This window comes from Physella acuta, unplaced genomic scaffold, assembly GCF_028476545.2.
Source record: "Physella acuta isolate Inbredline_101_S28 unplaced genomic scaffold, ASM2847654v3 ptg000923l, whole genome shotgun sequence".
Taxonomy (NCBI): domain Eukaryota; kingdom Metazoa; phylum Mollusca; class Gastropoda; family Physidae; genus Physella; species Physella acuta.
Window position 1 is genome coordinate 336,387 of NW_026732440.1, and position 14,263 is coordinate 350,649.

General features: G+C 35.2%; 2 protein-coding genes across 2 annotated transcripts; both read right to left on the reverse strand.

The window, feature by feature from the left end:
* Positions 1 to 276: 276 nt before the first annotated feature.
* On the reverse strand, positions 277 to 901 carry LOC131953454 (acanthoscurrin-1-like). Its single transcript, XM_059316636.1, has 2 exons — positions 819 to 901; positions 277 to 757 (listed from the first exon to the last, which is right to left on the reverse strand). The coding sequence occupies exons 1-2, from the start codon at positions 899 to 901 to the stop codon at positions 277 to 279; spliced, it is 564 nt and encodes a 187-aa protein (XP_059172619.1).
* Positions 902 to 8,878: 7,977 nt separating this feature from the next.
* LOC131953455 (Kruppel-like factor 18) lies at positions 8,879 to 9,964 on the reverse strand (the record flags this gene model as incomplete). Its single annotated transcript, XM_059316638.1, has 3 exons — positions 8,879 to 9,194; positions 9,390 to 9,505; positions 9,653 to 9,964. Coding segments are annotated over 3 exons (744 nt in total), but the record flags the coding sequence as incomplete, so codon positions are not given.
* Positions 9,965 to 14,263: the final 4,299 nt, after the last annotated feature.

The following is a 14,263-nucleotide window of genomic DNA, read 5'->3' on the forward strand; positions in this document are numbered from 1 at the left end:
CATTCACAACCAACTATCCCAACACCCACCATCCCCACAACCACCATTCACAACCACCATCCCCGCAACCACCATTCACAACCACCATTCACAACCACCATCCCCACAACCACCATTCACAACCACCATTCACAACCACCAACTCCACAACCACCATCGCAACGCCACCATCGCCACACCACCATCCCCACAACCACCAACCACACAACGACCATCCCAACACCCACCATCCCCACAACCCCACAACGAATATTCCAACACCCACCATCCCCACAATCACCATCGCCACGCCACCATCGCCACACCACCATCCCAACTACCACCATTCCCATAACGACTATCCCAACACCCACCATCCCCACAACCACCATTCACAACCACCATCCCAACATCCACCATCGCCACATCCACAACCACCATCGCCACACCACCATCCCCACAACCACCATTCCCATAACGACTATCCCAACACCCACCATCCCCACAACCACCATTCACAACCACCATCCCAACATCCACCATCGCCACATCCACAACCACCATCGCCACACCACCATCCCCACAACCACCATTCCCATAACGACTATCCCAACACCCACCATCCCCACAACCACCATTCACAACCACCATCCCAACATCCACCATCGCCACATCCACAACCACCATCGCCACACCACCATCCCCACAACCACCATTCCCACAACGACTATTCCAACACCCACCAACATACACCTCCTTCCTACTTTCGCCCTTAAACCTATTAAAAAATTATTTTTTTTAAACCTGACTTGATAGAATTCGCTGAGTCTTAAAATTACCAGCCCACGAAGAGTTCTAGAAGGATATCTAAGACACCACTCCTCAGATCTCTCACAATCTTCGCCGTCTGGTTTGTTTCCATTTTTAGACACGCCGGATGTTGTCACTTTCATTTTCATAGAAAATTCAAAGTGAGGCTGTACCAAATTCTAACAACAGAAATTGGCGGTGTTTTTACAAACAACAGACAGGATAATATTGGCTCAGAGTGGGAAGACAAGGAAGAACTCGTGGACTGGGATATGCTAATTACGTGCAATTACACAAATAGTGCATACAATTTTAGCTCGTCGCAGATTTAACTGATGAGGTCAGCGGTATATTTGTGCTGATTGTTGAAAACATTCATAACGAGGGTAAACATCTTTCAAAAACACTTAATTAAGCATAAAAATTAATGAACATATTAAAGTTCAATTGTTTAATTTTTTTTCTACGAATCCAATTGATAGGAATATTTGCAGTGTTTCAATAAAAACATAGAGGTTAACCATAAATGTCAACCCCCAACCCTGCTAGGGGTGTGACCAGTGTTTCTTCCAGACTTTTTTCTCCGGGGGGGAGGGGGAGCTGGACTTTCTCCGGGGGGGGGGTGGACACTGTTAAAAGTATATATTTTCTATATAAATATCATTTCGTTCGGGGGGGGGGGGGCGGTAGACTTTCCCCGCTCTGCCCCCCCCCCCGAACAGATGCCTGGAAGAAACTCTGAGTGTGACGTCATTTATGGACGACCCAATAGCAAATAAAACACGTTAAAAACAAATTAATATCAGTGCACTTTAAAACTGAAATGAATTTTAGGTCAGCATAGAATATTTTTGCTAGAGGATTTACACAAGTAAAAATAGTTTTAAAACAGCATACATCGGCGGGAGAAAGAGTATTAATTAGACAAATGCATCCCTTAAAGGAAATAACATTATTTTAAAATAATGCATATTTTTACCATATTTAATAAGTGTTGTTTAATTCATGCCTAGCCACATGCACTAATTATGTTGTAGAAACCAGTAACGTGATTTTATTGTCGCCCTTACTGTTTTATTCAGGCAATATGTTTTTGCTCCAAACTCTGTTAATTAGCCTGGTTTTTTTTTGTCATAACATAAAAATATAGTTTTAATTACATCACTTGTTAAATTGTGTTATAATAAACAACTGAAAACATCATCAAATGAGTTTGTACAAAAAACAATTATTTTTTACATGAAATATATCTAAGCCAACTTTCCAGAAAATCTCGAGGGGCCATGGTGACCACTATAGACATGCTGTCCCTGGGTGTACATGTTTTAACTTAGCTCTGTGCGATTAGAACATTTAATGCAGCTCTATATGTTCTGAGATGCATTACTTACGATCATATGGCAACTGTTTAAATACGAGAAATATCATCATCGGCACACATTGAAAATAATGGTGAAAAAACTAAACTACCCGCTATGTATTCAAAAACCACTATCAGCAACCTTATGTGGACATGGATCATTATTGATGTCAATGATGTCAATGATGTCAATGATGTCATATCAATGAACCTGTACCAACAGACTAGCCCATCAATGAATCTGTACCAACAAACTAGCCCATCAATGAATCTGTACCAACCAACAGACTAGCCCACCAATGAATCTGTACCAACAGTTTAGCCCATCAATGAATCTGTACCAACAAACTAGCCCATCAATGAATCTGCACCCATTACCCATGAGTGCACTTTGTTCCTGGAGGTAAAGACTCTAATTACTTGATTTTACATCCACCTGCGACCACGATAGTTAGTCTTATCACGTGACTCGGATAACATGTCTTGTTAGCTATTATTTGGTCATAAATCTCCCCATTCTTGTCTTGTGTATTGATCGTATAGGTCGTTAGAGGATATTTTTGTCGGCGCTTTGTAAAAAAAAGTTAGCTTCAAGGGTAATGAAGTTGTACGCATAGGTCGTGAGTCGTAAATAAAAAACAGAGGCTAGATTCAATAGAGTGCAATTGTTATATATATATATATGTATATATATATATATATATATATATATATATATATATATATATATATACATATACATATATATATATATATATATATATATATATATATATATATATATATATATATATTCATATAGGCATATATATAAGCATATATTTAGGCCTATATATATATATAATTTGTGTGTATTTATTATTTTATTTTAACGATAGATTTAAACGATTTCAAGAGAGTAAAATTGCTGTTTATAAATGTTTTATGACATTCATAATTTGGAAAATGTGAACAGCTATAGCAAAAATTGTATCATTTTGAGACCCATGATGGTGTGGATGCTAGTAATCCCCCCTTCCCCCCCCCCCTCCCCATCCATAAACTGTTACAACGTAAACGAAAGTTATTTATGTTCTAATTTTCAAACAAAACCATATATGAGAAGTCTTCAAATAAATAAATCTATTGTACTACAAACTGATTTAGAATGTCTATTCTATTCCACATTGTACTTTGGTGGCAAAATACACAGACATCTGACGAGAGTGAAGCCCTAAGTACACCAGTGTCCAGCTTCAGTGGGAACAACAATTCAACGTGGTAGTGCTATTTTTAGTCCTGTTCCTGGGCTGATATTTCTTAGCTTCAAACAGGTTTAGAGGATATGATGTGCAGTGAACGCTTGATGGAAACGTCTTTCAAAGTGCGAGCTGAGAAAAGTGCAAGATGCAATGGAAGTATTCACAATATGCAGATGTAGACCACGGATTTTTGTTGTTAGTGATAAAGGAGAAGCATTAGTTTTTTAATGAAGTAATTTAATAAAGCATATTTAAAGAGTATTCATTTCTCATTGCTAGTTTGTATAGCTTCCCTTGCCATAACCCCAGTCTAAGAATAGCTAATCTTGACTCTTGTTCAGATCCTAACCTAACTCCAAACCTGACTTTTTAACAATGACCCTAACTATTTCATATGTACTTTATTAACCAGTCACTGCTGTTGAAAGACTGAGAAAACATCAAACTAAATTATATAAACAGTTTCTAATTAGGCCTGTAGATCAGCCTGTTCCAGGGCACCAAATAGAACCCTGTCAGGGCGCCTAAGGACGCCCTGATTTCGATTTAGTGACCAACTATGGTAAACCTTTTTACCCACAGCTTATCGCACACTTTAGAACAAAAGTATGCACCATAGCGCTCACATGATAACCTAGGGCGCCAAATCGAATCCTGCCCGGGCGCCGGCGGACGCGCCTGATTCAATTTAGTGAACGACTCTACAAACCCCCAGCTTGTCCGCAAAACCGAAACATAGAAGTAAACATAGAGGACGTATAGGAGTGGTTTCTTAACTGTAATTGATTAAAAATAATAATTAGTAAACAGTACGTCCAGTTAATAAATAAATTATTTAAGTACCATAAGATCAAAATAAAACCCTTAATTAACAGTGCGTTTAAAAAATATTTTTCAAAAAAATTCTTTAACTTTTCTTATTTTTAAAAAGTCTTAGAATTTAAATCAATACCACCCGTCTGTTCGCAACCACTCCATCCAACCCTCCAAATTTTGGTCGATTACCTTAAGGCTCGCTTGTCGCTCTAACAAAAGCCGATTAAAGTAAAATCTGTTAAGGTTTATCTTGAGAAATAGCCATATTTACCATCAAGATGTGAAAATCAATAAGAATCTAGACTAATAGGCGTCAAAGCGACCCAAAAACAATTTTTTAAAAATGACTTTTTTTTAAAGTGAAGAGTTAATATATGTTGATTAGAGTTTACAAACACAAATTAAGTAATTCTACCTGTAAAACTAAAAAATTATTTTAAATATGAACAATGCTAAAGCTTTTTTTTCTCAATTTATTGAGCCTTTTAGTGGTTTCCATTAGCGAAATTGTTTTTTTCCAACTGACTAATTCCCCGACCAGATTCACACACACACACACATACACACACACGTTTCTACACTCTCTGCCCCCTCTCTCCCTCACAAAACACGTCCACACAACATCAGGCTGATTAAGTCCGTTTAATGTAATTTCTAAAAGTGCTTTCCTTACAACCATTTCACCCTCACAAGCAGCTACAGTGCTGAAATCTATCACCACTAATCGATTCAAGCAACAATGTAGGGCTCGCTCTTACAGCTGAGACATAAACATGATCACAGAACGTGTTTGGAGAACAGCAACGTTTTTACACTCAGCGATACAACAAACAGGATAGATCAATAACCATCGTCATATTATATATATATATATATATATATATATATATGTGTGTGTGTGAGTGTGTGTGTGTGTGTTTGTATGTGAGTTTGTGAGCGCGTGCGTGCATGTGTGTGTTTATGTGTGTGCGTGTGCGTCATCCTCTTTCATCTGGTAGCATCATACCACATTTTCCTCCTCTATGATGTCATCGTAGCATCATATCACATCTATCTCCTCTATGATATTATGGTATCATCATATCACATCTATCTCCTTTATGATGTTCTAAAAAATCCACCTCAAATCCACGACCTTTTACAAAACGTAACCGATATCTCCACTCTGACCTATTTTAAGAAGCATCCATCATTTCCACATTAGTTTTACGACAAGTGATTTCAACACCACTGACCCGCTTGTTTGGATTACCATTTCAAAAAAATCTGGTACAGACTGAGTACACATAGGTTCCAGTACTCTCTTGTCTCTCTGGTATAGATCTATCTCTTACAGAATATGAAGAGCGTTAAGTGATCTTACCTTCACTATAGCAACCACAAAACACATTATTATGTTAGTTATCTGCGATAATAATTTTAGGCTAATTTAATTGTGTAAATTAAGAGTATTGTTACGAACAGTCGTTTACATTGGTAAAAACATACTGGTGAATTTAAGTCTCTAGATAAATAAGATTATTGAGGAAGTATAGTTTTGTAAAGATTTAACTAACGCCAAACATGTACGTACATTAAAAAGTATTTAAATTTTCGTTTGAGTAAAAAAAAACAATAATAATTCATCAAGCATTTGAATAATCAAGAATAAAATAATATTAATTATATTATTCAAACAACTCTAATTGAAGCTTATATTATTAGACATGTGCAAAAAAGGCAACAACAACGCGAATCATAACTTCTTTCTAACAGCTAAACAAACATGTTTAAAGACATTTTTCTCCTTAACATTTAAAAAAAAAAACAACTCCATTAGTTGAAAGCCCGGTGTTTTTTTCTCACAGCTCTTAAATGAACACCTAAGTAGTTTTGTCTAGCTTGGCTATTCTGTCCATTAAAAAATCTGATGTTAATTTAGTGCGTTCCTGAAGTTTGCCGGCTAGGTCATATAATAATTTAATTGTCTTAACTTAAGGTATCCTTAAATTGACATCATCATGAGATGACAGAATTAAAAACCGCTTAAAACTTTGGCAAAAAGTTCACCATAAAATATAAAATCATCGATCTTTTTAAATTTTTAATATTGGAGACGAAAACTGATATTGTCAATGTACACTGCGCTTTTTCCATCAAATAAAACTGTTTGATGGTGTAAAAATAACTAGTGGCTTCAAGTTTCATCACGTGGGGGTCAAAATATATCAGCACTTGCAGACATGGAGGCAGTCAGCAGACGACGTAAAATAGGCGCTAAGGCTTTCTATTTGAACAGAAATTTAAATATTCAGACGGATAACAGTAATGAAAATACAGCCCTACTTAGCAGACGACAGATGAACGTAAACTACCTCTTACGATATCCAACTTCATTATTGTTTTAAAAATAAAATAATTAAAATCTACGTCTGTTTTCTTTATGTTGATTACGTTTCCTCGTAAATCAGAAGTCCAGTAATTGCTTTTGAAGAAAATTTATGGCTATCATGTAAAATCGTTTTTCCTTTCTGAAAAAAAACCCCACGAAACTTGAAAAAAAAATAAAGCAAATATTGTTTGGTTTTTAATCGTTGGACATCTCTATCATGATGAACGTAACAGTTAATCGTAGGACATCTCTTTCATGATGAACGTAACAGCGTCAAGCGACACCTTTTTATGGAATGAGATAATATTTTTATTGTGTTTAGGGAAGTGTTTGACAACTAGCTAAATTAATTAGAGGTGCTGATGAGAAATTTAATTAGAAGTGTTGTTGTAGGAGCTGATTCTGCTTAAAATGGCTTCCCTGGGGCCTGTCAAAGAGATACCAAATGAAGAAAATCTTACGTAATTTTGTGTAAAGCTGCTGAAGTTGTGGTGGTTGTAATTAGGAGAGAAAGCAATTGGGCAATACTTACAGAATGGTAATTAGATTAGAAAATAGTGTAGAAATGTCGCATGAGAATGTAATAGAAATCAGTAATCGCAATACAAACACCAACTTCTAACCATTCACACCACTGGAAACGACTACTTTTTTTGTCGTCCCTGTCTTGTAAGTCTGAGTCTAGCTATTATTTCTCTTCGCCAACGTACACATATCTTTATTTGGAGTTCAAGCAAGATATCCTCTGGACAATGTACATCATCATACTACTAGCAAGCTTTTTACACAATACCAGGACATGGCGTGTTCATACGCTGGACAACTCTTGATCAAGATCAAGCTTAAATTTAAGATCAGGATTAAATGTTTAAGTTGAAGGGTTAAATTTTTTATGAACTAATTATCTAGTATGCCATATTTATCAGATGACTATAAATTCAATATGCGACGACGTGGTAGAGCTCACGATTACTTATCAGAAAGTCTCGAGTTCGGATCCCTGCGTCCACCCAGCCCTGATGTTTAGGAAAGTAACTGAGGCTTGGCTGACCTTACTATCCCCATGTATGGCGAACTCTACTTCATCTACCCCATTTGCCTTGGGCACGAACGGGAAAAGATTATAATAAATTCATTAATATTTGCGTTTTTTGGCTGTTTTTTTTATATTTTCTTGTAATTTTCGTATTTTTTTGGGGTTAAACTAACTGCTCACATTCTTGTATCCCACATCCCACGCAACCATTTTTTAACTTGATTATTATTGATGTTGGTGTTCCAACAACAAATTGTTTAGATGATAAAACTTCTAAGTGTACTTATGTTACCAAGTATTAGAGTATTTTCCACTAGCGGCCAAATGAGGCTCTTTTACCCGTAGACTGTCTGAAAATGGAAATAATAATGTTTTAACCTTAACTTCCTGCTGCAATGAAAAAGTTAACATATACTTTACTTTTTATGTGAGAGTTGATTCTTTAGATATTATTATATCCATTCAAGTGAAATGTGTTCAGTCCTTTTTTTACTTTCTCGTATATACGAAGTATAGAGAAAGTCTTGTAATCATGCAAAAAAAATCGAGATTTTGGAAATCTCGACGTTTTACACCTCACTGATACGGAAAAACATAATTTTGCAATCTTGTTCGTATGTCTGTGTGTATGTGTGTCTGTAAACACGATAACTTGAGTACCGTTACAGCTAGGTTGATAAAATTTCATATATAAGTGTTTCATCAAAATCGTAGATCTGTATCGACTTTTGAGAGATTTCCGATAACCGGAAGTGGTATTTTTTTTACTTTGAATTTTTCAAAAGCCTATAACTTGAGTACTATTTCACATAGATAAATAAAATGTCATTTATAAGTAAAAGATCTAATTCTCTACCTTCTATCAAATTTTGAGTAATTTCCGTTGACCGGAAGTAGTAATTTACGCTATTTCCGATTTCACAAAAAACTAATGTAAATTTATAAAGTTTTAATAATATTGCGCACTATTATGCACATTTCGTTTGGCGTTCACTTGGTGTGCAATTCTTTTTTCTACGAGATTTTATTCTATTTTAAAAACTTTAAGAATTTAAAATGGAGTTCCTATCCCCTGTTGCTTTATATAAGAATATTCGAGAAAGTTTAGGGGAGAATTTTTCAATTCTTATTCTGTTTTTCTCGCGCAATTGACCAAGAACAGTTTGTTTCGTTAAAAGTTCGACCATGATAGGTTTTGTGTGAAATATTTATATATTATATTATATGACAATGGGTTGTGGGATTTGCTGGGGGGTCGCCAATATTTATTGTTGCGATGTCAAGAATCGTTGTTGAGATGTCAAGATTTGTTGTTTAGATGTCAAGATTTGTTGTTGAGATGTCAAGAATCGTTGTTGAGATGTCAAGAATCGTTGTTGAGATGTCAAGATTTGTTGTTGAGATGTCAAGATTTGTTGTTTAGATGTCAAGATTTGTTGTTGAGATGTCAAGATTTGTTGTTGAGATGTCAAGATTTGTTGTTGAGATGTCAAGAATCGTTGTTTAGATGTCAAGATTTGTTGTTGAGATGTCAAGATGTATTGTTTAGATGTCAAGATTTGTTGTTGAGATGTCAAGATTTATTGTTTAGATGTCAAGATTTGTTGTTGAGATGTCAAGATTTATTGTTTAGATGTCAAGATTTGTTGTTGAGATGTCAAGATTTATTGTTTAGATGTCAAGATTTGTTGTTGAGATGTCAAGATTTGTTGTTGAGATGTTAAGATTTATTGTTTAGATGTCAAGATTTGTTGTTGAGATGTTAAGATTTATTGCTTAGATGTCAAGATTTGTTGTTGAGATGTTAAGATTTGTTGTTGAGATGTCAAGATTTGTTGTTTAGATGTTAAGATTTGTTGTTTAGATGTCAAGATTTGTTGTTTAGATGTCAAGATTTGTTGTTGAGATGTCAAGATTTGTTGTTGAGATGTCAAGAATCGTTGTTGAGATGTCAAGAATCGTTGTTGAGATGTCAAGATTTGTTGTTTAGATGTCAATATTTATTGTTGAGATGTCAAGATTTGTTGTTTAGATGTCAAGATTTGTTGTTGAGATGTCAAGAATCGTTGTTGAGATGTCAAGATTTGTTGTTTAGATGTCAAGATTTGTTGTTTAGATGTCAAGATTTGTTGAGATGTCAAGAATCGTTGTTGAGATGTCAAGATTTGTTGTTTAGATGTCAAGATTTGTTGTTTAGATGTCAAGATTTGTTGTTGAGATGTCAAGAATCGTTGTTGAGATGTCAAGATTTGTTGTTTAGATGTCAAGATTTGTTGTTTAGATGTCAAGATTTGTTGTTGAGATGTCAAGAATCGTTGTTGAGATGTCAAGATTTGTTGTTGAGATGTCAAGATTTTTTGTTAAGATGTCTATATTTATTATACATAAGCGACGATTTAATCGTTTTCAAATTGCGACACAGTTATGGAAAATTTTGAAAAGGCTGATTTCAAATAAACTGATTTTTTTTTTAGCACCCAACGGATAAATGCTATTTTTTTTAATTTAACTTGCGCTTTAAAATAAGTAATCTATAATGCCAGTAGTTAAATAGTTATTTGTACGAATTCAATTTAGTTTTCAACAAAATCAATGAACATATCAAGAGTTTAAAGAGATCTATGGTGTGAAAGAAATATCCTTGATTCATCTTAATATGTTTCACCCTCCAGGGCTTCTGAAAATCTCCATACTTAGTTGAGGCCTGCTTTACTCCATACTTAGTTTAGGCCTGCTTCACTTCATACTTTCATTAGGCCTGCTTTACTCCATACTTTGTTTAGGCCTGCTTTACTCAATACTTTGTTTAGGGCTGCTTTACTCCATACTTTGGTTAGGCCTGCTTTACTCAATACTTTGTTTAGGGCTGCTTTACTCCATACTTTGGTTAGGCCTGCTTTACTCCATACTTTGTTTAGGCCTGCTTTACTCCATACTTTGTTTAGGCCTGCTTTACTCCATACTTTGTTTAGGCCTGCTTTACTCCATACTTTGTTTAGGCCTGCTTTACTCCATACTTTGTTTAGGCCTGCTTTACTCCATACTTTGTTTAGGCCTGCTTTACTCCATACTTTGTTTAGGCCTGCTTTACTCCATACTTTGTTTAGGCCTGCTTTACTCCATACTTTGTTTAGGCCTGCTTTACTCCATACTTTGTTTAGGCTTGCTTTACTCCATACTTTGTTTAGGCCTGCTTTACTCCATACTTTGTTTAGGCCTGCTTTACTCCATACTTTGTTTGGGCCTGCTTTACTCCATACTTTGGTTAGGCCTGCTTTACTCCATACTTTGGTTAGGCCTTTACTCCATACTTTGGTTAGGCCTGCTTTACTCCATACTTTGGTTAGGCCTACAAGTAATTTATTATTTAAAAAAACAAGACAAAAATTATCTCTTTAAGTAACCTATTTAAGCTAGCATTGGTTCATGTGTGTATATATACAATCACAACCTAGAATGTTTTTGTAAAAACTTAATTACATTTTTTTGCTTTATGATATTCTACCTTTTTAATTAGTAAATGGTCTGTTTTAGATTTCTCTACGTCATCGTGATATAGCCTACTCACTACAGTACTCGGGTAAAAAAAAAGGATTCAGGTAACATTCATGACTTCAGTTTTAGGACTCTGTCTTGCGACATCTGCAGCATATAATAAGCTAATCTATGCTTGCTTGCAATATACTTTTCCTCTAATTGTAAATAAGGTAATATATGCTTCTTTGCAATATGCTTTTCTCTAATTGTAAATAAACGAACCAATGCTAGCTTGCAATATGCTCTCCCTCTAATTGTAATTGTAATTAAGCTAATGTATGCTTGCAGCATGCTCTTCGTCCAGTTGTATTTAATTACGATTTTTTCTAGAATGTTCTAAGGTTTCACGTGAAACTTATTTTTTTAACAGTTCAAGCAATTAAACTACATTGGTTATGTCACATCGTTAAGTTCCACGCAATACATAGTTTCAAATGATTAAACTAAGCTGGTTATGTAGTTTATTAGATATCATGCTATCTTCCGTTTCAAATAGTTAAACTGCTCTTTTTCTTCGTCGTCGTTCTTAATTCAAGTATTGGAAGGGATTCCCTCCAAACCAATTAAGTAGTAAATGCCAACTTGTTATGCGCCATTGATGCCATTGACCCCGATTTCAGCCTGCTTTTCTTTTTGGATTTGCTTCCATAGCATTTGTCCAACCAAGAACAAACTACAAAGCAGCAGTTGTTTGATTTTGGAGTTGTCTCTCCTAGAAGAGTGGCTGTCCCTAGCTAACTAGCCTCATCTGCTCCGGGAGTTCGAACCAACCTGATTACTCCGACCTCTTTAAACTATTCTGATTATAAAGCTCTTTAAGTTCAATATTCTTGTTTTTCTCCTCTAAACCTTCAAGAAAAAAAAATGCTACTGGAATTCCCACTGTCAAAGTGTGTCAAAAAAATTAAAACCAAATTAGCCAGGACAATCCTTACACTTCATTGCCAATCTTTGACGTCGTTTCTATTAGGTTGCTTAACCCAGATTTTCACAATTTTGAAACTACTTTGTAGCCTGCGTCTAATACTCTGCCACTTATCGTAATTGTAAAAACATGAAAAGTGACAGCTGCATTCTAAATGAAGTTTCTGGCTTGTTTGTGGTTGATATTTATTCGCTCTCTAAATACGTCAGAAAATAATTTTATGTTGATCAGAAATTGGATAATTTATAAAGTGGAGCATAATTGCTACATTGATTTTTCTGGGGTTCCGTTGGGAAAACATTTACATCGATTGTCTAAAAAATCTGGCCAGAAAGTAAACCGAAATTTTTATAAAGATAATCAAAAACATCGAAAATAATGCCACTTTTTGTAATCAGGCAGAATTTCATTTAGGATGGAGAAATAAAATGAAGGTAATTCTAGCAGAAAAATATAACATTTGCTATCCAAAAACAGGCCAACTTGACATTTTGCTTTGAATTATTCTTCAGAAATGGCTGCTTTTTAATGTTTTAGTTTAGTATAAAACATATTTCATTCTTTTCAAGAAGTACACAGAAAATATAAACATGTTATCAATACCCAAAAAATGCATGATCGATTTCAATTTTTAAAAAACAAACATTAAATTTAACGGATATTTCGCTGACTTGGTTCATTATCAAAGCGCAAAAACTTCAAAACAACAACTCAACTTGATTTCATGGAGATTTTCTTTTATTAAAAAATGTAATAATTTTTGTTTGAAAAATATTAGTTATACAAAAATAAACTGCACTTTTCCTGTTTTTAGCTTAACCTTATCTGATAAAAGAGCAATCGAGTTGTAATTACGGTTTGCTGTCTAGAATATTTCAGTGTTAACTTTTAAAATTTGTTATTTATGGATAATAAGCTACGTGGCAAACATCGGTCGCTGACGTTTAATTGTGTACTAATATTTGAACCAGCCAGCACAGGAAAACGGCTGAATAATAAGTCATTTCCTTAACACGTGGTGTGCTGTTTATTGATTTCATTTGCACTGAACTTACATTAGTATTTTAGTAAAGTAAGAGCGGCGTTCGATCGACCAATATCAAACATTTTAGACTAAATTAACGCCATCACTCAACTTTGTCAACAAGATCTATGACTATTGGGCACCCGATAAAAGGGCACCCGTCATTTTGGGTTCAATACGCATATTAAGCGTACATCGTATTATAAGCTCGGAAAAAAACTTAAACACATACTGCTATGTAAACTTCTGCCTTGCATAACACTCCAATTAAGCTCCAGTTATAAAATATCTTCTCGTTATGCATTGAACTCTCTCAACTCACTTAGCTCCCGTGGGATGTTTGTGCATTTTTTTTTTATTTACGAGATATTTGTTGGTATTTTGTCTCGGCAACCACATTGTCGAGAGTCATAATTGTCGTAGACTTTTTTGTCTGGAGTTATTTTGTCGGAAGAATTTAGATGGAAGGAGAAAATATGTATTTATATTGACATGCTTCACATTTTCCTAAGTTCTTTTAACAGGAATTTCGGGAAACCCTTTTGTCGGAATCTTGTTGTCGTGGGACAGAATGTCGGTACTGTTCTGTCACTGGCCGTTTTAATCTCTCATAGGGCCGTGTTGCTCCTAGTTGAGTCAGTATCATGTTCAGCAGGCTTTGCTTTCCTGCGATTTAGTTTTGGAATCTACAAGAGCTCGGTTAATTATGGTAACATTCGGTAACTACACAGGACTTTCAATAGTACGTATTGACACTCAGCACAAAAGCTTAATTTGATCCACTCGACCCCCCCCCCCCCCCACACACACACACGCACACACACTAAAAAAATGCTGCATGTGCCCTAAGTGTTTTGCGTGTCCAAAAATCGATTTCTTTCTTTTTGTTTTGAGTGCTTCCAGCTTTGATGTCCTCTAAGGTTAAATAAGATGTTTTTAACTATTCTCCTTTGCATAAATGAGATGGTGTATAACTACATTGTATGGAGCTTCAATACAATCCATATTTCTAATCCACACTCGACAAGAAAATGTTTCTTTTTTAATAAACCAAGTAATTCTTATTAATAAAAAATAAACCGGGAGTGATCTCCCCTAAACTTTCTCGACTTATATAAAATAACAGGGGATGGGAACTCGGGCTATAGACATGATTTTTAATCC